The 23,202-nt window shown below is 42.3% G+C and overlaps 3 protein-coding genes across 4 annotated transcripts; 1 reads left to right on the top strand and 2 right to left on the bottom strand.

Annotated features, from left to right (window-relative positions):
- Window positions 1-3,045: 3,045 nt before the first annotated feature.
- LOC101172481 (aquaporin-12) lies at window positions 3,046-6,528 on the top strand. Its single transcript, XM_004067614.4, has 3 exons — window positions 3,046-3,753; window positions 3,973-4,089; window positions 6,335-6,528. The coding sequence occupies exons 1-3, from the start codon at window positions 3,057-3,059 to the stop codon at window positions 6,460-6,462; spliced, it is 942 nt and encodes a 313-aa protein (XP_004067662.2). The 5' UTR covers window positions 3,046-3,056; the 3' UTR covers window positions 6,463-6,528.
- On the bottom strand, window positions 6,484-10,046 carry LOC101167527 (ribonuclease P protein subunit p21). The gene is made up of 5 exons (XM_023953982.1): window positions 9,682-10,046; window positions 9,509-9,609; window positions 8,820-8,902; window positions 8,610-8,744; window positions 6,484-6,806 (listed from the first exon to the last, which is right to left on the bottom strand). The coding sequence occupies exons 1-5, from the start codon at window positions 9,736-9,738 to the stop codon at window positions 6,709-6,711; spliced, it is 474 nt and encodes a 157-aa protein (XP_023809750.1). The 5' UTR covers window positions 9,739-10,046; the 3' UTR covers window positions 6,484-6,708.
- Window positions 10,047-10,397: 351 nt separating this feature from the next.
- pak2 (p21 (RAC1) activated kinase 2) lies at window positions 10,398-20,080 on the bottom strand. 2 transcript variants are annotated; one of them, XM_023953979.1, is made up of 15 exons: window positions 19,838-20,080; window positions 18,804-19,019; window positions 18,621-18,727; window positions 16,723-16,873; window positions 16,392-16,423; window positions 16,187-16,306; window positions 15,089-15,221; window positions 14,751-14,814; window positions 14,217-14,265; window positions 12,245-12,357; window positions 12,036-12,153; window positions 11,829-11,928; window positions 11,535-11,731; window positions 11,268-11,405; window positions 10,398-11,181 (listed from the first exon to the last, which is right to left on the bottom strand). In XM_023953979.1, the coding sequence occupies exons 2-15, from the start codon at window positions 18,991-18,993 to the stop codon at window positions 11,095-11,097; spliced, it is 1,599 nt and encodes a 532-aa protein (XP_023809747.1). In that variant the 5' UTR covers window positions 18,994-19,019; window positions 19,838-20,080; the 3' UTR covers window positions 10,398-11,094. The 2 variants fall into 2 exon arrangements, with proteins under 2 accessions (XP_023809747.1, XP_023809748.1); XM_023953980.1 differs by lacking the exon at window positions 19,838-20,080 and adding an exon at window positions 19,698-19,797.
- Window positions 20,081-23,202: the final 3,122 nt, after the last annotated feature.

Here is a 23,202-nt window from a genome sequence, read left to right as displayed (position 1 = left end):
CTCCAGTTCCTCTCTGACAGGATGTCATACAATATATATATATATATATATATATATATATATATATATATATATATATATATATATATATATATATATATATATATATATATATATATATATATGTGAAGCCACTATCCAGGATGAAACATCCAAGATGCATGAGTACATCAAGCCCCAACTAACAGTGTGCTCAGTGAATGTCAGTGAATGAAACCACCTGCAGAGGGTGAGAGGGGCGTTTTTTTTTATATATATATATTTATATATATGTATATAGATATATATGTATATAATACATATATATATAATACATTGTATGACTTTCTGTCAGAGAGGAACTGGAGTGGGCAGGATCCTACAGTGTAGTTTTCAGTTTGTTTATTACCAGAAATAAAAGGAGGCTTCTGTCCAGGCGGTAACACTGTGTAACGCCAAATTTTTAACCAACCAGTACATGATGACCAGTTACATGTCTGTCTGTATATTTATTAGGGGTTTAACGGTACACGTAGTTGGACCAAACCATTTCGGTACGGCAATTTTGGTTCGGATCACTTTTGTACAATTTCGGTTTTTTGTCCGTTTATTTTTTCCCCCCCAATGTATTAACTTTGCACCAAGGCGGAACTAATGTTAACCGTGAGTTTCTGCTGAGACGCTCAATGGTGTCTGCGCTCGTGCCCGTTTAGGAAAGCAGGAGGGGGGGGGGGGGGGGGGCGTGGCAGCGCAAAGTGTGTGTGAGCGCACGTCCAGGGTGTGCTAATCAGTTCGCCGGAACAGTAATAAAAACGGTTTCCTTTAAAAGAACGGAGACTGGTTCTTTTGTTAACCCGCTCTTGAGGCTCTGAGGGTCAGAACGGGGAAGTGAACCCTGAAGGAAGATCCGCCTTTGATCTCTTTGATCCTCTCCTCTGAAGAGGATTTCCCCTGCGTTTTCCGACCACAGGTCAGAAACGAAATTGCAGGAGGTTTAACAGCTATTAGGTGATGGAAGTGACAGTGAGCATGTCAACAGTATCCTGCGAACGCGAGGCCAGAACTGGGATCAGAGGATGCTGAAGCACATCAGCAAAGAGGTCACTGACTTTCTCACAGTCAATTGCTACAGACCTCCAAACTCCATGTCAGAGCAGCTGCATCCAAGCCACACATCACCAAGTGCAAAGCAGAGTGTTGATGCAGTGGTGTAAAGTACGCCACCACTGGACTCTAGAGCAGTGGAGACGCCTTCTCTGGAGTGATGAATCACACTTTTCCATCTGGTAAACTAATGGACCAGTATGGGATTGGAGGTTGCCAGGACAACGGTACATCTGGGACTGCATTGTGCTGAGTGTGAAATTTGGTGGAGGAGGAATTATAGTGTGGGGGTGTTCTTCAGGACTTGGACTTGGTCCCTTAGTTCCAGTGAAAGGAACTCTGGATGCTTCAGGATACCAGAACATTTTGGACAATTCCATGCTCCCAACCTTGTGGGAACACTTTGGAGCGGCCCCTTCCTCTTCCAGCATGACTGTACACCAGAGCACAAAGCAAGGTCCATGAAGACATGGAGGACAGAGTCTGGTGTGGATGAACTGGACTGGTCTGCACAGAGTCCTGACCTGAAGCCCCATTTTGGACGTGTTGTGTTGTGTTGTTCTGTATTAGGATATCAAATCTGGATGGAATAAAGGTTGTGAACTGAAGGTGTGTGGATACATTCATTGTAAATGTTTAAAGAAAACTTTTTTATTCTTATTAATATTTTCATGAATTATTATGAACGATTATTCTTATTTATGAACAGTAGTCTTAGCTTTTTCTCAGTTCAAATCACCCATGCTTGAAGAACAAAAATGTTTTTACAGCAGATGGAACCGAACAAGAAATGTTATTTCAGATCCATCTATTGGTGCATCCTTTCCTTGTGATGTCCCCATTTCCAATAAATACATTCTTGATTTCAGCTCTATCATCTGTGAACAACATATGTTTCAGAAACTGAAGGGAACCTGTGGGAATTGTGTCAAATTTAGATTCCGAAGGTGTCACTGGAAAGCTGAAGTTCTGAGGAAATTCTGAACTTGAGAAAACCATCTTTGTTTAGTAACTGAGCCACTGTCAAACCATGGAAGCAATGACTTCCTACTGTGAAGGGATTCTTTGTTATTGCAAATAGCTGTGTGGGCTACAGTTCTAGGTAATAGATCAATAACCAGGATAACACGGTTTGTATGTGGAATTGAGCTTATTTAAGGGAATTTTAACAACAGATAAATTACACTTCAGAAGTTGTATGTGACCAAAATTATTAAATAAATATAATGGAAAAGCATCTCAGAGGCTGTCACAGCTCCTCAAAGACTAATAATCCAATTAACTATAAAAAATTGAAACAATATTTACGGTACAAATACAAACACCAGGATGTAACACTTTTTCACCAGATGGTATTCTATGAAAACCGGCTAGACTGCAATTCTTTAGTGGACAGAAATTCATTTCTCTAAAATTCACAAGGTTAACCTCAAAATGCCAACTTTTGACACTTAAAGGTTTGATCAACATTTTTTTGTCAATAACCAAAACTATTATTTGGTTAGTAAAATGAACATTTCATTTACACAATCTTATACTATTCTCAATTTACATAAAAACATACATTTTTTAAAACTAAAAAAATACTTTTTTTTCTCAGAATAAGTTGCTGAAATTTTTGTTTACAATTTTTCTAGATGGTCTTTTTAAATTGAGTGACATTTTGAATAAAATGTATGCGTGTTGGTGATCGAACAGCCCAACACACAAAACACTTCCAGCATTAACATCTGTTTTTTTCAGTGATTTAAGGAATATTTACAGACAAATGGGAGTTTACGTCAGAAATAAAAATCCTTTCAGATTTTTTTCGTAGGAAGAGCTCTAAAACGGAATCAAATGACGCATGAATGAAGACCAGCTCCCTGACCTGACCTTGCAAAGGGCCATGTGTATTTTGGCAGGTGTTTGTGGGATAAAACCTGACGTGTCTCTGATAAGAAGTGTGTGTGTGTGTGTGTGTGTGTGCACACATGTGCCACGTATTCACCAGAGACCTGAGCAGTCCAGGAATCCCCCCTTTCATCAGTTTTTCAGACAGAAAAGAGAGCTGGACTCCTGATCTGGGCCGAGTCATGTCTGGATTGAACGCGTCCCTCGGATACTTCCTGGCCGTCGTGATTTTTGCAACTTTGGTGCGAACGCTTCTCAGAAAATGGCCACGACTCCATTTCATGTCAGAATTTGCCTCTTCTTTCATGCTGGTGGCCTGTTGGCTGGAGGTTCAGACCATAGTGGAGGTGGGCGAGTGGGCCGGGGGTTTGGGTCCTGATGTGACTGCAACCATGCTGTTTGTGGTGCTGCTGACTCATGGGGTGATCAGTGGTGGAGCGTCGGGGAATCCTAGCTTGGCTGTGCAGAAGTTCCTGCTGCTGGAAGACACCACCCTGTCCGCTCTGCTGACGGCCGCAGCCCAGTTTCTCGGGGCTCACGCGGGTCTCCTCGCAGCAGGGTTTTACTGGAGGCTGGAGCTGACTGACATGCACATGATCAAAAACCTGATGTCCAGTGAGTGCAGCACTTCCCTGCAGGTCACGGTGCTGCAGGGCTTTTCCACAGAGTGCATGTGTGCCATCATCTTTCATCTCCTCTGCCTGAGCCTGAAGCGCAGATCTGCTGTCATTCGTGTTCCCCTGGTCGCTCTCCTCCAAACATTGTTTTCTCATTCTGGTGAGTCTGAAGGACATCTCCCTGTGGATAGGTCAGGGTTAGAGTTAGAGAAAGCTTGCTTCTGTGCTCTGTTAAATGCACTCCAATTGTTTTTTTCTAAGACAAAACAGCAGCTTCACAAAGGATCTTATAAAGTCAACTAAACACCTTTTGGTTGCAGGTAAATTTCCACTTTTTTCACCTTAACCAGGCAAATCTTCCTTTTCTGCTTATTTTCAGCCCGACGCTACACTTCAGCGTACATGAATCCGTCTTTGGCGTACGGACTCACCTTCCACTGTCCTGGATTCACCTTTACGGAGTATGCAGTGGTCTACTGGCTGAGCTCTTTGACAGGTAAACTACTTTGAATTAACCCTTGTGTTATCTTAGATGACCCCACCCTTACATTGACGTGTTCTCCCTACCATGACAAAGGTGGATAAAGGTGGAAAGATTTCATGTAATCCATGGACACCAGTGAAGATCACAAATCATTGAAGAAAAAAGGTTCAGAGCACTGTCTAGTGGGTCTAGATGACCCAACTCCCAATGGTAAAGTGCCTAGGATAGCACAAGGGTTACGAGCAAAGTTAAGTGAGAATAAAATTTTAAGGTTGCATTAGGAAACTGAGTCTTAATATTGTCTAAATAAATGACCTTCTGTCACTTTCATGCTGATACTGTACCAATAGACAGTGATAAAAAAGTTGCGTCTTCGGTAAAAGTGGCTTACAGGTCTCTATGCTGATGCAGTTTTCAGTCAAGACTGATGAAAATCTTGCTGCTCTCTTTGCTGAAGCTTTGACAGTATTCCACTTACATTGTTTAAAGGCTTTAGGATGTATTTAGTCCTTGATTGTTTCAGCTATTCTGCTGTGGATTTACTGGTGTTCTGCAGGTCATTTATCTGGTGACTTATCTCACTTTGAGGTGGTAGAAAATCTCTTCCATTTGACTCCAGAATTCTTGAAGGTGACCATTACTCTAAAACAAATCCCAACAACCCTGTCTTCACCATTACGTCCCTATTGTGTGTTCCGGTGGTTTGCCTTTAGATCCAGTGCAACAGCAACCATAGATATACGCTCACCAGCCACTTTAGCACCAAGTTGGACCCCCTTTTTCCTTCAGAACTGCCTTAATCCTTGGTGGCATAGATTCAACAAGAAACATTCCTCAGAGAGTTTGGTCCATATTGACATGACAGCATCACACGGTTGCTGCAGATTTGTCGGCTGAACATCCATGATGCCGATCTCCCGTTCCACCACATCCCAAAGGTTCTCCATTGGGTTGAGATCTGGTGATCTGGTGAGGCCATTTGAGTCCAGTGATCTCATTGTCATGTTCAGGAAAACTGGCTGAGATGATTCCAGCTTTATGACATGGCGCCTTATGCTGCTGGAAGTAGCATCAGAAGATGGTCCACTGTGGTCAGAAAGGGATGGAGATGGTCAGCAACAATACTCAGGTAGGCTGTAATGTTATAACCATGCTCAGTTGGTTCTAAGGGGCCAAAAGTCTGCCAAAAAATATCCCCCACACCATGACACCACCACCACCAGCCTGAACCGTTGATACAAGGCAGGATGGATCCATGTTTTCATGTTGTTCTGACCCTACCATCCATATGTGGCAGCAGAAATAGAGATTCATCAGACCAGACAATGTTTTTCCATCTTCTATTGTCCAGTTTTGGTGAGTCTGCAGACCTCAGTTGGAACCAGTGGTTCTTTGAGTTCCTGTTGTCCTTTTATCAGCTGGAACCAGTCTGTACATTCTCCTCTGACCTCAACAAGGCATTTCCACCCACAGATCTGCTGCTCACTGGATATTTTCTATTTTTCGGGCCATTCTCTGTAAACCCTAGAGATAGTTGTGGGTGAAAATCCCTGTAGATCAGTTAATTAAATCCTCAGACCAGCCTGTCTGGCACCAACAACCATGCCGCATTCAAAGACACTTCAATCACCTTTCTTTCTCATTCTGATGCTCGATTTGAACTGCAGCAGATCGTCTTGACAACAGATGTCTACATGACTAAATGCATTAAGTTGCTGCCATGTGATTGGCTGATTAGAAATAATGAGTAATTTGGACAGGTGGGACTAATAAAGTGGCCAATAAAGATTTTTTTTTTTTTTTACATCTTTTTGATTCAGTCTCCTTCTGTTGATAGATGTCAGTCCCGCTAATGTCAGCCTGCAGTTAGCTTTGCGTCTAACTGAAATTTGCCTTCAAACAAACATTTGATGTTGGAGTAACTTTCCGCTCCAGGAGCTTTTTGGGAACTGCTTCACTGCTTCAGGCACAGCAGCCTCGAGTGCATTTCCATTTCTGTGCACCGAATACTTTAATCTGGAACACTGAGAAACAATCAGATCAAGTCAGAATTCACTGTCTTGTTAAAAACAGCTTCAAAATGGGCTCATAACAGGTAACAGGTGATAACAGATGAGTGGGTTGTTTTTGTAATGACATTTAGAACGTGGGACTGACGGTAAGGTTTTTATTTAGTCCACTTCTTACTAAGACAACCCAGAACGCTGCATGTTCACGGCTGTTGTCGTTTGTCTAAAGGGTCACGTTTCTTTCGCAGGCATGACTCTGGCTCTTCTCTTCTACATGGGCCACATTCCCAGGATCTTTGCCAAAAACCTCCTGTATTCCCAGAAGACACGCTTCAGAGTGCCCAAAGGAGACAAAGCGGGGAAGAAAAAAATGTGAATGATGGACACAGTCAATGGTTCCAATGCATTTATTTTAGACGCGTTTAAAAAAAAAAAAAAAAAAGAGAGAAATAAATGAGAAAACTGGTCAAAGGATCCATTCTTGTCTCTGATTTTAAATAACACCATATTTAAGAAACATCTCCAGCGTGTTTATCAAATAATGAGTGAAACTTAATGTGGAGTCAAAGACGAAACAGACACCTAGAATGAAGGAGCACTGGAGAAAGGTGGCGTCCGGCTGTTACGTGCTGCCTGAACACTGACCAGAAGCGGGCTTGGACGACTGCGGCGTGCGGGGTTTTGGGATGTTGGGCTGGTTTTTCGCAGACGTGCCTGGATCTGTGGGAGAGACCGAGAACTGCTTCAGCCACCGGAAAACAAATGTTCACGCGGTGAAGGAGGCGAATGTTCGTCCCCGTTTCCCTGTGCAGCAGCTGAGCAAACAGAAGCTGAGAGCCTGACGTCTTAGACAGTATTTTTATGATTGGACTTCTGTTGAGTACTCCATCAGCAAACAGGGGTGTGCTTGTACAAACCCTAGTGTAATTAAAGCGAACTTTATGTTTAGGAAATGATTAATTCTTAGTCCTGTTTTAAGTTCTGGAGCAGCCTGCGAAGGGAGAGTGAGACGGATGTGGAGGCAGGCGTTAGGAAAAGGAAAGGAAGCAGCAGAGGCTGCAGAAAAACACGACGCTTCAGTTTCATGACAACTCCCGTTTACGCAAGCAAGAAAACCCAAACTGAAGTCTCCGCGCTTTAAGGCAAAGACAGAGACGGCAATCCCTGGGGGGTATTCCAGAAAGCAGGTTATGCTATCCCAGGTTATGCTATCCCACGATAAGTTTGAGGCTAAGAAAGTTGATAACCTCAGCTTTCGGTTCCAGAAATGGAGGTATGTTTCAGGGTAGGTCAAGTTACCATGGCAACTCATGCTCTGAACATAACCTGGTCTGGAGCAGGTTTAGTTGAAGGTTAGTTTGTTTACAGAGAGGTGAAGCAGCATGGCGTGTCCATTTGAAGATGATTTAGTGGATGAAAAAGCTCAGATAATACTTTTTCCACCAAGAGAGGATGATGAGACCACATATGGATGTTGGAAAGATAAACTTTTTTACTTTGATCTAACGTAATTATTTGCTTCAGTTAAGATAAATCATTTTTTTGTTAGAATTTTTTTTGTTAAAAATTACACGTAGTTTTCAGACAGTTATTTTCCTTTCGTTCAAATTAATTCAATTAAGTAGGTGTAACTTTGATGCTGCTGTTAGATCGGCACCGCAAGGGATTCTGGGATATCATTCCCTTTGCCTGTCTGGACGGATTTGGGTCTAAGTGTGGGTTTTTTACTAAATGTATTTAGTTGTATAGCTGTTTTACTGTGTTTCACCGTGTTTGGCCGAGCTATTTTGTCCTACTATGCTTACGTCTCTGCACCATGAGTGAGAGTAAAGGATAGGATGATGACTTTATATAGCACCCCTACCGCTTAGTGCTGTTATGACAGTGACGGAAAATTCTTTAGTGAGTTTTTGCACTCGGTGCATTTTTTTCCGTTCTTTTTATTGTTGTAAAAATGAGCATATCTGCCGGCTCAAACTTAGACATATGAAAGTTCAAGAAATATAAGTAATTAAGATGGAAAAAAGATTAATGAAGTAATGTGACATTTAGTTAGATAAATACGTACATTTGAGTTGTGTAAACAATTATTGAGTTTGAAAAAATTAAACTAAATTATTTAAATTATTTTTCAGCCGTGTTACTTTTTTGATGGACTTATAATTTTTAACCGCCGTCATTTAAATCTCAGACTCCGTCTCACTTCCGTCTCAAGTGTCGCGCTCTTTTTTTTTCTCCACGCGTTTCCATGGTGACTCCAGAAATCGGCGATCTATTGAGAATGTCTTTATGTACCGTGCATTAACCCAGGGTTACCAAGTCGAGCGTAATTACGCCAACTCATATCCGGTCTTTTGGAACCGACATACCCAGAGTAAGCAAGTTCAGGCGGATTTCAGCCAGAGTTCAGGATTAAAGTCAGGGTAGTTTAAACATGCTTCCTGGAATACCCCCCTGGTCAGTGGTCGTCACCAACGATGACTGCTCCAGGTTTACAGACAGGTCAGTGCCGTTCACACCCACCCAGCTGCTCCTGCAGCTCCAACTGCGCCTCTGGACGCTCCACCCATAGACGGTAATCCGGGTTATTCTGAAAAGTCTTGGTCTGACCACAGCTGAGACACCTGACCACAGTGAAGCTGGTCTTTCTCTTCTTTCCTTTAGAAACAACAACAAATGATTAAAAAAAGGGAAAACCACCCCCATCGCTGAGGATCTCTGTGAGATACTGACTGCGTTGTCTTGTTGTAGCAGTGACTCCTGGGATGAGCAGCGTGCAGCAGCCTTTGCATAACGTCCTCTTCACAGACGGGTCTCTGCAATCAAACACAGCGCTGGTCCATTCAGTCCATTCTGACCCAGCAGGACTGAGCTCAGCCTCACAGTGTTAGACGAACGTCTGTGTTGAATCCACCCAACTTTATATATGCATTTAGAAAAAGAACGAAATGGTGACAATAGGTCATGTGATCACCACACCTTTAAGCAGGCGGGTCCATGAGGCTGCAGCAGACACACAAAACCATCTTTAAATGTCTCCTGGAAGCACTTTTCTGATTCTAGGACTTGTTCTTATCTGCTTGACTGACGGGTCGGGTCTGGGTTTCACTTCAGGAGTTGTCATAGGTGGTGATAATGTTTCATTTAACTTTAACCAGCCTCAGACATTTTTGATTTCTAGTTTTACAAGAAGTATTTGTTTAGAATCTCTAATTAAAAAAAATATATTTCGCTTACAAAAAAATACAAACTGAATACAACAAACCAAATATGCAAAAAGTTTGTTAAAGCTCACGTGATCACAAAGCAGAGATAATGAATCAATGGGGAAAATGACGTTTGAACTCTACAGGAAGTGACGCAAACTAGTCTCCACAATAAAACCCTGAACCGTTCAAAATGCAGAGATTCAAACTACTCACTGCCTGAGAACCAAACGTCGAGCAATCGTCTTCTGTGTGAAGCAGTAGAAGCGAGCCAGCTCCACATTCTTTGGGTTTTGCGCTAAAACACAATGAGCAGCCTGTGAAGACAGAGTCACACCGTTCAGGTCTAATATTAGCAACGTGGCTGATGGCTCCGGTCAGCTCCGTACCTGGTAAAGGTAGTTAAGTCGCTGGTGCGCTTCTTTGTCTTTTAACTGAAGAGCCATCACTTACAGACTCAAAACAAAACCCCGGACAGTCTGTACAGGGGGAGACTTACGACTAAGTTAGCATGTGAGCTAATATGACGCACATCCGGGGAGATCCTTCAAAATAAAAGCCCCCTGTCTATAGAATATTAATGAAAACTATATTTGTCGCCCAGATCTTAAAGGCAACAAGTTATATTTATTAAAGCGCAAAAACAGTAAAAAGCTGTAAGGAATAAAAGAAAAAAATGTCCTTTACAGCTTACTCATTATAGTCACTAACAAACTAATTGCTTTGGCATTTTGCGTTTGGACAAGAAAAGTGTGGGAGCCCAGCCCCAGGGACTGGCAACTTCCAGATATCCAAGTCCTGATTCATGACTGCTTACCAGGTTCAGGTGTGCAGCCAATTAGAACATGCCAGAGCCGGGTATGTTGGAGAACACGCAGGAATGCGGCCCCCTGGAGTTGACCATCCCTGCTTTAGGGACACATCCTTCTTTGGGATTTTTGTGTGTGATGTTTCTGTCCTCTCTACTGCCAATTACCTATGATTACCTAGACCAGGTATGTTCCATTGAAGACAGCAAGAGCAGGAACAGGGGAAAAAAGCAGGACGCTGGGCCTTTAAAGACTGGTTTAACAGCCCTAAACGTGGATGGAAAAAATGACAGACATAAAATACTCCTTTTTTAATAAGAATAGCAAAAAGAGTACAAACCCTGTCAATCTAAAGTTTTAACGGCCAGTAAGGTGCGCCCTTGGGATGAGGAGTCAAACTATTCGGGGCTTGAACTGGTACAGTGGACCGGTCAGAGAACACCATCAGCACGCACGATGCATTGAAAGACAAACGCCCACAAAACATGGAGCAGTCAAGAAATGACAAGTGCTCTGTAAATGAAACACTTCACAGACCAAATGGGGAAACTAAAATGAAATTCAAGTATCAAAAGAACTAAGACACTGACAAGCTGAGAAGGTAAATTACAAATGTAGTAAAAATCACAGGAAGGGAGACGTGACACAATCAACAATACATTAGGAAACGTTTTGCATTTGTTTAAGGCAGCTGATTAAAAAACTAAACAGAACTAGGCATCTTCTTCCTTCCACGTTAAATACAAACCTAGCCCGACCTTGATGCACAAAGTCCACTACGCCCGACTGAGAAGGTGCACTTCAGTCTGAATCAGAGTTCGAGTGAACAGTCGTGCTCTTGATTTTTGGTCTTCTTCACAGTGAGGTTTGTCGGGGCTTATAAGGCTGATGCGTCACAGAGAGGCGAGCCACTCAGTCTATTGTCTGGCACAAAAACTGAAACGGTTGGCACGCGTCTGCGCAGCCGGAGGCCGGCGCAGCGGGCCTTCCCAGCTAACGGCTGCCTTTCATGGCCTCCTTGGCTGCCAGGATGAGAGGAGTCAGACTGGAGAGGGGCTTCGCCAGCTTCAGGAACGGATGCTGAAGAACAAAATTCAACAAGCGGATTAGACCAAACCCAAAACCGTAAGTTGAAAAGAAAAACAGGCGATGGGTGGAAGCTGAACCTGCAGAAGCTCTTTGCCGCCTCCTCTTTTCTCTACATCCATTTCCAGGCAGCGGTTCAAGAAATCTCGAAAAACTGGAGAGAGCTTCTCTGGATTCTGAAGCTCAGGGGTTCCATTTGTAGCAATCAGGTATAAAGCCTGCCAAACACAAGGACATCAGAGAAGCGTGACACACAGCTTTGCATAGAGTCACACTAAGCTTAGCGGTTATTTTTTTAAGATCCTTTTATTGACTTTAGGCAACATGCAAAGCAACACTGAACTCACTCGCAGTGGGTTTTCATTCAGGTATGGAGGCTCGCCTTCAACCATCTCGATCGCCATAATACCAAGTGACCAAATATCTACTTTAGGCCCATAAGCCTTTCTGGTCACTACTTCAGGAGCCATCCAGTAAGGTGTGCCAACCATGGTGCTGCGTTTGCTCTGTTCTGGAGTGATCTGGGCACAGAAGCCAAAATCAGCTGTTGGAGAAACACAGACAGAAAAATGTGGAGTTACGGTGGTTGGATGTAGTCATTGTTGCAGTTGGTTGCTTCTAATTTGGGGCAAACGTCTTACTAAGCTTCACGGATCCATCCATTCCCAGCAAGACGTTGTCACTTTTGATGTCTCTGTGAATCACTTGATTTGCGTGCAGGAATTCCAAAGCTTGTAAACACTAAAAGAGAGAAGGCAGAGGGCATGTAGGAGTGATTCTGTTCCATTCTCCACTTAAAGTGGAAGCACAATGAGCTCCATACTATGATATGAAAGAAGGAAACGCACCTCTCGACAAACAGCAGCTATCTGGGCTTCATCCATGCAAGTCTCGGTGACGACGTCTGTCAGGGAGCCACCAGCAAGATATTCCATGACGACAAACAGCTCATCCCCCATCAGGAAACTGATCCAAATGACAAATGAATACCGTTCACCTCAACGCATGAAAATTCTCCCAAAGAAAGCCGTTGCCCTGCAGACTGAAGGTCCCTCACCTGTCTAAGAAGTTGACGATGTTGGGGTTCTTCAACTCCTTCATCACTAGGATCTCATTGATAATGAGCTCCTTCTTCGGCTGCTTTTGTAGATTGATTTGTTTAATCGCGACCTGAAAATGGAAAATGCCAGTTCTTAAATATTCAGAAATAGTACATTTGATCGTTTTCTGTCAAAAGTGCAAAATGTCTTGAATTCTGCAATCCCATCAAGTAACACAAACTGGATCATTTCAAACAGAATTACATTTTACGTTCCCTCCTCCATGGACCATGGCGGAGGGGTTTGAGAGCTCGAGTAATCCCAGGGGGGAAGAAGCTTATGGATAAAGGCCCTGATAGGATCTCCTAAGGCAGACAAGTCCTAGGTGACCAGCCGGACAAAGAGCAGTTTAAAGCCCCTTTATTGGCGTCACAACAGTCCCACCACAGAGCCAGGCCTGGGTTTGGGAATAGCAGCCTAGCCAGGGGGCCCCGGTTAGGCCTGGCCTGAAGTGATTATGCGGGATCCCTCCTGGCGGCCCTGCCATCTCCCATCTCCTGCAGCAGAGCCGGTGCAATGTGGTTTGGCCAGGCTTGACGGCGGGTGCCTCAGTGGGACAACCATTAAGTCTGGCCTTTGGGACATGAAACGTCCCCACTCTGGAAGTGAAGAAGCTTCAAATGTTTCAAGAGGTACTGTGTAAACATAGGAAGAAGTTTTCTCATGAGCCCTCAGCTCAGCCACCAAAGTTATTGTCTCACACCTAGGTGCTGTATTTGTTCTCTGCATTTGATTCCCCCCCTGGGGGAGGTGAAACTTGGGACTCGGGACTGTGTACCGATCAGGACCCATTTGGTGGTTTAACCCCCCAATCTTTATGGTAAGTGTCAAGCAGGACACTGGGTCCCACTTTTAAAGTCTTTGGTGTCATTCGGATTTGAACTAACGACCTTCCAGTATCAGGGCGGACACTCTACCACAAAGCCACTGTACGAGAGAGTCGAATCTTTTCGCCTTCTAGAAGGGGATAACTCTCTGTGGGTTTTGGCCTGAGGGCCAAAGAACAGTTTGGAGTACCCGGCGTTCTTCTGAAGTCACTGAGGTAGTTGAGAAGCTCCTCAGCAGCAAGGCGCCATGGCTGGATGAAGTCCACCCTGGAGGGCTCAAGTCTCTGGATGCTGGTGGACTGTTTTGGTGGACACGTCTCTGCAGCATTGTGTGGCAGTTGGAAACTGTACCACTGGACTGGCAGACTGGGGTGGTGGTTCCTCATTTCAAAAAGGGAGACGGGAGAGTGTATTCCAACTATCGAAGAATCCATTTCAGAGTCCTGGAGAGATGAGTTCAGCCAAACTTCCGATCCAGGAACAACAGTCCGGTTTTCGTCTTGGAACTATGAATCAGCTCAACATTCTACATAAAATGGTCATCCAGTTTTTTGAGTTATCGCTCATCCAGTTTGGTGGAATTGGAGAAGATGTTGGACCCTTGTAGCGTCCTGTGGAGGTTGCTCTGTGTACGAGAATGTGGTCCCAAAGACAAGCCGGCTGAAAAGAGTTTCCTCCGTGGACTGGCTGGGCGCTCCCTTACAGGTAAGGGGAGGAGCTTGATCACCTGGAGAGAAGCCAGAGTAGAGCCGCTGCTCCTCCACATCAAGAGGAGCAAGCTGAGAGGGCTCAGGGATCTGGTTTAGGGGCCCCATGCTCCTCCCTGTCCCACCAGGCGGAGACCCCGTGGGAGAGCCAGGCCACGCTGGAAAGACAAGTCCTCGGCTGACCGGGGAACACCTCAGGATTCCTCCAGAGGAGGAATTGGCAGTGAAGAAGAAAGTCTGGGCATCTCTACTTTGACTTCTTCCCCCACAGCCTGGTCCTGGATATCACTTGTGTTGAACTGTTACAAGCTGCACCATTTGACCAGTTTCCAAATGACATTAATGGTAGAGCTTCAGCTTATTCCTTTTTAACTTCTTTCACTTTAGTGGCTTACCTCCTGTCCAGTAGCAACGTCAATGGCTGTGAATACGGTTCCTGATGCCCTGAAAATACAGCAACATTTTTAGTTCACATCTAAGAAGCTTTAATCATTTCTCTCTGCACTAAGACAAAGCTTGATTAAAAAGAGTCGAAGCACAAACATCCACAACATTTTAAACCAGTCCAAAGACTGGTTTAAAATGGGAATCTTTTCATGGTTTCTGTCATTTGTCCCGGTCAACCTTATATTCTGTTAAAGGAGGATGCGCTTGACTAATAAAATATGTCTTCTGAAAATAAAAATCATCTGGTCCTATTTAGAGTTGGGAAATAGTACAATGTGTTACAGCGTTTAGGAAGCCATCACTAAATGATCACATTCCATTTATGATTACTAGAAGACACAGTTTTACTGATCACGTCATGCTTCTTCACCAACATAAACTCACATGCTGCAATCCTACAATAACAGGAGCATGACAAACATCCAGTCACACTCTAGCACTCATTATTCTGTCAGCGTTTCTTTGTCAGCATCAGTACTCACCCCTGACCAATTTTTTCATATCTGGTGTACTTTTTCTTGGGATCTCCGATGCTGACTATAGTTCCTGTAAAGCACATGACATTCATAAATGGTACGGTCCAACAGAAACCAACACAGTTCAACTGCTTCTTTACACTGGGGATGAAAAGGTTCAGAACAATAAGAACAGGAGGTTTTTTGGGACAGCTTCAACCACTCACTGGGAAAAAAAGCATTCTTTCATCATTACAGGGGTCCAAAACCATGAGAAAAGGGGCAATACTCATGTGTCTATAAAGCATCCTCTTGTATTAATAATGTCCATGGCTGCTGTATATATACGTTTTTTTTTCTCTCACTCAGTTTGTCCATGATCTCCTCATCCGTCATCTTGCTTTTCTTTTTCTGTCGGTCTGCTGCCTTGGAGGCTGCGTCTCCATCGGGACCCGTGCTCGCAGCAGGAATGGGCTCAATGACGGACCGCGTATAAACCTGCAAAGCATTTTAGAAACGCAACGGCTCAAAGCTTCACATATGAAAAATATTTTTAACAACATGAAAAAAAAGAACTAATAAGAACAAAGAAGTGTTTTTCAACCAGTGTACTGCAACACTAGCACGCATTGAGAGATGGTCAGGGAAATGACTCAATTTCAGCTAATTGGACAAAATTGGTCAAGAATGAAAATTTTGCTGAAACTTTGGCCAACAGCTCTGATTTTGGAAAAAGTTTGGCCCCTAAAACCGTCTCCGCCAATCATTCCTGGGGTCTTAATCACATACATCAACAATCTAACCAACCAGAAGCGTTAGGTCGTGGAAAAAGTGCATAAATAAAAGAAACATGGAGAATCGAGTCTGGCAACGTTTTTCACTACATATCCCATGGTTCATTGGGTTAATGTGACAGCATCTCTAGCTGCACTGCTGTTAACTAAAGCAGGACAAAGGCAAACATGGAGCAGATCTTTCTGATGAAAGGTCAACAGTTTAGTTCTCCTTCCAGGTATTTGCTGGAGCTCAAAGGAATCACCAACAGCCAGAGATTCCAGTGTTTGGGCCGAGTCAAACAGCTGCTTTCTAATAATGTCGGCCTGAAGGACAAATTCTATTTCAGACTTCAACACAGAGAGGTGAAGTTTAAATTTAAGTAATAACCACATAAAAGAGAGACTGAATTAAGGTCCAGTACCCAGCAAACATATTTAACTAGAACTAAATTAAAATGCCCCTCCCAAAAAAAAAAAATCAATAAAACATTTTTGTCAAAGTCGCATTTCTGATTTAGACACAAAATAATATTGAAAGTATTGGAGCAATAACAAAAAATCCAGGGGGGACTGATCCATCTTTTTGTTTCATTTTCGGTTGCTGGTGAGTCCTGGGATCTTTTTTAAGGAAAAGGTGGACCTTGGCTCAAAGAAGGTTGAAAAACACTGGAACAACGTGTAGCTTACACTCTTTGTGTGTTCTGGTCTTGGTGCCACAACGGGAGGAGGAGCTTCATCGTCATCCTCGTCGTCATCATCAATATCTTTGATGTTGGGAGAAGATGGCTCGGATCCTTTTTTGATGGGCTGATTCCAATTTAAACAAGAGCATGTTAACGACTGTCAAATACAACGGCATGAACGGGACGACAGACTAGAGTCAGATACTCACCGACTGAGGTCCTGGAGTGAACGCATCTTTTTCTGTTATGTAGAAAACAGCCTCATTAGTAACAACGGTTTTACAAGTTCAGTTTGCCATTTAAGTTTGGCAAACAGGTTTATCTGAAAACTTTCCAACAGCTGAAATAAATGTGTGGTTAAGTGTCTTGTCTGAGGATACAGGGACTTCTAAGCCTGGGATTTGAACCCTGACCCGACCAACTGCTCAGCCCACTGAGAAACAGTCATTTCAGAGGCAGGAGTCCTTTAACTATGGTATGTTCATAGTCCTACACAGGCAGTGAAACTGTCAGACGGAGGATTTTGACGAAGGGCCTCACCAGACGATGAGAAGCTGAGGTACTTCTGTCGCCCGTTGTCCGTCGAGTCGTAGAATTTAAGGACATCAAGTACAGCCTGGGGGTTCTTCTTCTGCTCTGACTTGGTGATGTTTGAGGTCTGGAGTAGTCGAGCCCATTGCTCCGGCATGCCCTGCACAAAACCACCAGCTAACGTGTGTTATCCTGCTTTGGATTGTTTAATGGTTTATTACGGGCCGTGTTAAGCCGTGACAGGTAAGGATGAGATCAAATAAGTGGCGTTAAAACTGTAGGAGTCAGAACACCTGGACCAATAGAGGCTTTCATAGACTTTGACTGGAAAGAGGTTTATGTTGAAGACGTAAATGATTCTTGTGAGGCTTTTTTGAGACAGTTGTTTGTTTTTTATAATCATCACTGTCCAGTGAGGAAAATACCAGTTAGTGGGAAACAAACAATATCCATGGATGACTAAAGGGTTAAAAAAAAAAGCCTGCAAAGACAAAAACTCTTTATATAAAGATTGTTTAAAACATCAAACTAAAGATAAAGAGCGCGAATACAGGAAATACAAACATAGATCGACAACAATTTTGAAAGAGAATAATTAGAGTCACAAATTACAATTTGGTTGGAAAACATAGAAACATAGCATAAACAGTATGGAGTGATATTTCTGCCACCACGTTGCACACAAAATTTACTAAGTTACAAATGAAAATGTTAAAGCTTTTAAATATTTTTTTATTTTGCCTTAAATTTTTTTTGCTTTCAAATACTTCTTTTGTGTTTGCAAAACACGTGTTTTCGCGTGCGTTGTGTCAAATCTCGCTTTTTTCCCAATCTTTGATTTTCCTGACTACCCTCAGTGCGTCTTGGCGTGATAAACTGCCACCGCCAAAAAAGCTTTTGTATGCGTTGTGTGTCAAATCTCACTTTTTACCTATCCTTTATTTTGCTCCGTTACGTTTCAGTTTGACGTGACAAAGCTGCCACCAGACAGCTGCTGATTGGTCCAGATTCTAACCAATCAAATCGCTGTATTCATCTAACATGGCGTCTGCTACCGAGGCAGAGAAACCTAACCAGTGCTTTTTACCCTCAATGTTGACGTTTTAATTTTTTTTTTTTATCATTTTAACAATAATTCATACTCTCTTTCTTTTTTAGCATTGATTAATTTTTATTTGGTCGGATTTGTGATTTTATGGCTGAGGATCTCCTGAAACTGTAAATAAATTTTAAAGTTTGTCTACTGATATTATATCAACAGGCCTGTGTGAGATATGTGAATCTTCTGAAGCAAAATATCAGTAAAAAGTTTGATTATCTTTAATATCCGTCAGTTAAAACAATAAAGATTATAAGCACATATTATTTTATGCTGCACCAGTGTTTGGGATTAGATGAACTGCAATAATAAGCATAAAAATGACGGCTCACCACAGGAGACTCAATGTACTTAGCAGAAGAAGCATTTTTAAATGTTATGTTTATTTTTACAGTGTCTTGTGTTTTAGAACTCGTGAGCGTTTGTCCAAGTTTAAAAAAATTACTTGCGAAAAAATGATATTTTCTCTTAATATTTCAACATTTATTGATGAAAATAAAACAACAGTTTAGATGCAAATCTTTAAAAGTGTTACTTCCTGCTGGACAGAGTCAGAGCTCTGACACTTTTTTTTCTGCTGCAGACATTTTAAACACGTTGGTCGCTACACTGACATAAATAAATACAACATATACCCCTAATATATATAAATAGAGTTTAGTTTCTGTGTAAATTGTATCTTTTGGTTGGGCCTTGATAAGCATGACGCTTCAGCCCATTCCTTTTTGGCTAATGTTGATTATCATTTAAAGGTTGTTTATAGAACCAAATCATCTTCAAGGACAAACAAGAAAATGTAAATCCTTACAGTGAACTCCCCGGTAACAGCATCAAATCCAACATGGATGGTGTGTTCAAAATCTGATGGCGGGGATATTTCCGGTCGCTCTTTGTCTCGGTCCTTCTTCCTACCACCTGAACGTAACCAATCATCATGAAACGTCCAACAACAATGGCTAACTTTGACTCTTCCAAATGTTAGTCAACTCACTTTTCTCCTGCCCGGAAAAGATGAATTTGATTTTGTTGCGAGGTTTTCTCTCTTCGGGGACAGAAGGCAGAGGTTTGGAGCTGTGGTTGCCCGCCAGTGAGTCTTTGCCGGCGTTGGTGCTGAAGATGGTGCTGCCCGTCCTGACTGGAGGGGCTGGGGGTTTATCCTCGGGGTCTCCGTTGTCACACATCCCGGAAAGCTGGTTGTGATCCTCACCTGAGTCACAAAGCAGGTGAACACAACAGGTTCACGGGTGTCGGAAGCGGGATTAACCCTGATGTGTGCGTACAGTTGCAGAAAAGCATCCAACAACGTCTGCTTCTGCCATGAAAGCATCTAAAGACAGACACCACCACACTGCAGGGGATGAGTCATCAGGTTCCACAGTAAACACTTATTAGAATGCTGTCAGACAAACCTGAAAACACCAATAAGGACAGCAGATAATAAACGTGTTACTGTCTGACTGAGGCTTCAGAATATCCAACCTGAACCCAATTCTACCCTTTTCTCAGTAAAAGCGGACACTTCACCAATGCAAATAAAAAAAAAACTACCAGTGGACATCATTTTAATGCTTCGTGACACTAGAAGTTACAGTCAATTTACCCTTAAGTCCCTGGAGCGAAACCAAACCCAGCTAAGGGAATTGTAGTATAGTTTAGGCCTTGGAACATGAGTCTTTTTGCTAAACATTTCTGCGCACTTCACGTTTTCCACGGTCCGGCTTTTCGTGCGTGTCTAGCAAAAAATGTCCTTCAAAGAATAAGCAGAGAGGCGGCTCGCGCCCGGGCTAATGCTAGCTGTAGCAGCCCGGCCAACGAGTATGCTAGCTAGCTGCTACCGCAACTGCAGCTAGCTTCGCGGCGCTGCTGCTGCTGCTGCTGTTTTCACCTTAAAGTTCTGCTGTAAACGTTCGCGTCCTCCTACTAACTTGTTCATATCATGGCAGAGACGAGCAGGATAAAGGAAAAGGTGTGAGGGTGCAGATCTACGCTCGAAAGGGGGTTAATTTGCAGGCCAACGGAGCTCACCGCAGATTCCGCACCGAGCTGACTAGAACTTGACTCCCGGACGAACTTTGTTTGGCAGCTTGGAAAACTTCTCTCTGACCGTCCAAAGCACTTCCGCTGCAGCAGAGGGCCTGGGCGGGACACGCGTCACACGGATCCCCGCAGAAACATGTGCTTTCGACTATGTACAGGGGGACCTTTCATGTGTCTTTTCGGCCCCTGGATTCCGCTATGGCGCAGGGGAAGCGGAACTAGCGATCGGCCCAGCCCCGCGGCCCAGCCCCGCGGCCCAGCCCCGCAGCCCAGCCCCGGCCCCCAGCACCCGCCGCAATGAATGGAGCCAGTACAGAACACAGCACAAAACACGGAATCTGCTGCTTTTTCACTCAGAATTTTAACTCATGATTGATTCTCATTTGATAATTAGACTTGCACTTTAAAAATACATTTGATATTTTATTGCGCAATTCAGGCTTGCAGTTTGAAAAGACATTATACAATTTAGAATTCAACATGAAAACAACCTAATTCAACCTTAAATTTTTTAGAGTTTGTAGTAAAACAAACTGCATTTTAAATGGTCGTGGTGTTTTGGTAATGACATTAAATCAAATGAAAATGCCTTTTCATTAGCCACAGCCTGTCAGAGTAACCTGTCCCGGGTCACCCTGCCTTTGCCCAACAGTGGCCAGGCTGAGCCTTGACTGTCCTGGGACCCCAAAGGGATAAAGGAAATGGATGGAGTCAATTTGACCATGCATTTTGACAACACATCAAGCAAGTGGTAACTCAATGAATTTCAACTTCATGTTTGTTTTCAAAGTAATTTTAAAGATCCACACCAATAAAAATCCTGTTTTAGGTGTTTTTAACATATTCTGAGTATTTCTATATTCAAATTGTGGTAAATCAAGATCAGATGAAGAAATGCCATTTGCTACAAGCTCACTGCTCCATTCAGATCATCCACTGTCAGACAAGTAGATCCATGAACGTCTTTGTTTTCCCCGTCTGACCAGGAATCTGTGGAAACGATTCTGTAGCATAATTAAAAATGAGTCAATACCAGAAATGCTTTTTCATTTTCAAAATGAAGCAGCATTTCTTGACTCAAAATTAAAAAGAAAAAGCAATTCACCAAAATGCTTTTTCATTTACCGTACTTCTTCAACACTGCTTATTCTGTCACTTAATGAAAATGATAATGAAAATGGTATTTGACATTTCATTTTCAAAAGGTTCTCTGGTAAATGTGTAGCAAAATTCATTTAGAAATGTCTAATTTGACAATTAAAATGGATTAACAGAAATGCTTTTTAATTTTCAGAATGTAACTGCATCAAATGACTCAAAATTAAAATTAATAATAAATACTTCAAAACGCTTTTTCATTTTTACTTAAAAACCGTTTATTCTGTGTCATAATTAAAATGAAAAGCTTCTCAGGACAACGTAGCAGATCGCCACAGGTGGAAGTGCTGCTACGCAGATCTGAGAAACTCTAAACCATCACATGAATTTGTGTTTCCAGTGGTGTCCACTGGAAACACAAATTGGAAACAGATCTGCGAAGATGCGAAGGCGGTTGGTCCAAAGACAAAGCTAGTCGGGGGGGAACATTCCACGAACCGCGGTGCATCCAAAGGTGGACCGCGGAAACGCTGCTACGTTGTCCTGAGAAGCTGTGTTAAATCATCAGGAGTGCACAGCCGTCACAAAGCCCTCTTCTCTGCCGCTAACACAAAGCTACACTGCTCCTAGCATGTGCCGGACACACGGAGAGAGCACTGACGTCATCGCCCCGCCTCCCCTCTGGAAATGCTTATTCAAATTGAATTATGCGACAATGTTCGCAGGGTGCATGTGAAAATGAAAATGCGATCCCCTCTTTGCATTTTCATTTTAATTATGACACAGAATAAGCGGTTTTTAAGTAGGAATGATAAAACATTTTGAAGGATTTATTTTTCATTTTAATTTTGAGTCATTTGATGGAGTTATATTTAGAAAATGAAAAAGCATTTCTGTTAATCCATTTTAATTGTCAAATTAGACATTTCTAAATGAATTTTGCCACATATTTACCAGAGAACTTTCTGAAAATGAAATGTCAAATACCATTTTCATTATTATTTTAATTAAGTGACAGAATAAGCAGCGTTGAAGAAGAAAAGGAAAAAGCATTTTGGTGGATTGCTTTTTTATCTTAATTTTGAGTCAAAAAATGTTGCTTCATTTTGAAAATGAAAAAGCATTTCTGGTTTTGACTTTTATTTTTATTTATGCTACAGAATCGCTTCCATAGAAATCTGGATCAGGACTGAATTTAACCTCATTGAAATGTATTCAGAACTCAAATCCTTTTATTGATAACATTTGTAAATCTGCTACATAATCGTTACCGATCTAGGGTTCAGATTGTTAATATCCTTGAAATTTAATTTATGCTAAAAGATTTATATGTTTTTGTATGTGTTTTTTATTTATTTTTTTGTGGAGAGCTGTGCCTTGCATCATTATAATGATTATATTTCAATTAAAAAACAATAAGGCACGCCATTTTTGTTGTACCACTAATGTTAGCATGGGGTTTTGAGGGGCTGTAAGCTACCGGGAGAGCGTGTAAACAAAGGGATGATGGGAAATGAGGAAAGGCTTACTTCGTGCCAATGTTCCCGCCCACCGCTCAGATGTGAATTTCTGATGAACTCCCTTCACTCTGCAGAAAATATGTCTAAAAAACCCGAGGTTTAAAAACAAAAAAACAACATAATCATAATTAAAAGACCACTGGGAACCCTTTAAAAATAGATAAAAAAAATTATTGTAGTTGGACTTTGAAATACCGAAAAGTCTGTTGCATTTTTTGTTTTTGCCATGATGTTTTTGTGTTCAAATTTGAATGAAATTGCAAGACAGCGCCCCCTGCTGTACTGCATTTTCATTTACAGGGCATCACGCTTTTTCCGACCCAAAAGTCCAAAAGATGAATTCAATCTCTTAGTCTTTCAATAGAGCGGGTTGCACCTGGCTGAATTTGATAGTTGCACCTCCTCTGCCTTTTGAAAGGCCAATATAAATTATACAAATGTTTCAACCAACCAATTACGCATCTGGGACGAGAGAATGTGCAATCAGATGATGGACTATATTTATGACCACAACTGAATTATTTTTGGATCACTTCTGTAGGGATGCTATGTCCTTGAGGAAGCCCCTATATTATTATTTTTTGTATAAATAAAAATGTATTCATGTACACTAAATTACCAAAAGTATTCACTCTCCCATCCAAATTTTCTGAAATCAGGTGTCCTAATCTCTTTGCCGTACCACAGGTGTATCAAATCAAGCTCTCAGGAATGCAGACTGTTTTTACAAACATT

This window comes from Oryzias latipes, chromosome 4, assembly GCF_002234675.1.
Source record: "Oryzias latipes chromosome 4, ASM223467v1".
In the NCBI taxonomy this organism is placed as follows: domain Eukaryota; kingdom Metazoa; phylum Chordata; class Actinopteri; order Beloniformes; family Adrianichthyidae; genus Oryzias; species Oryzias latipes.
Note: the sequence above shows the minus strand (reverse complement) of the source record. Positions and strands in the feature narration are given on the sequence as shown.

Excerpts from the sequence above, each read along its gene's own strand:
- LOC101172481 (XM_004067614.4), top strand. The coding sequence starts at position 3,057 with ATGTGCCACGTATTCACCAGAGACCTGAGCAGTCCAGGAATCCCCCCT. Across the intron at positions 3,754-3,972 it reads AACATTGTTTTCTCATTCTG|CCCGACGCTACACTTCAGCG; the intron begins GTGAGTCTGAAG and ends GCTTATTTTCAG. Across the intron at positions 4,090-6,334 it reads CTGGCTGAGCTCTTTGACAG|GCATGACTCTGGCTCTTCTC; the intron begins GTAAACTACTTT and ends TTTCTTTCGCAG.
- LOC101167527 (XM_023953982.1), bottom strand. The coding sequence starts at position 9,738 with ATGGCTCTTCAGTTAAAAGACAAAGAAGCGCACCAGCGACTTAACTAC. Across the intron at positions 9,610-9,681 it reads GACTTAACTACCTTTACCAG|GCTGCTCATTGTGTTTTAGC; the intron begins GTACGGAGCTGA and ends CTGTCTTCACAG. Across the intron at positions 8,903-9,508 it reads CGACGTTTGGTTCTCAGGCA|AGACCCGTCTGTGAAGAGGA; the intron begins GTGAGTAGTTTG and ends GTTTGATTGCAG.
- pak2 (XM_023953979.1), bottom strand. The coding sequence starts at position 18,993 with ATGTGTGACAACGGAGACCCCGAGGATAAACCCCCAGCCCCTCCAGTC. Across the intron at positions 16,424-16,722 it reads CCTCAGCTTCTCATCGTCTG|AAAAAGATGCGTTCACTCCA; the intron begins GTGAGGCCCTTC and ends TCTACATAACAG. Across the intron at positions 14,266-14,750 it reads TATGAAAAAATTGGTCAGGG|GGCATCAGGAACCGTATTCA; the intron begins GTGAGTACTGAT and ends CTGTATTTTCAG.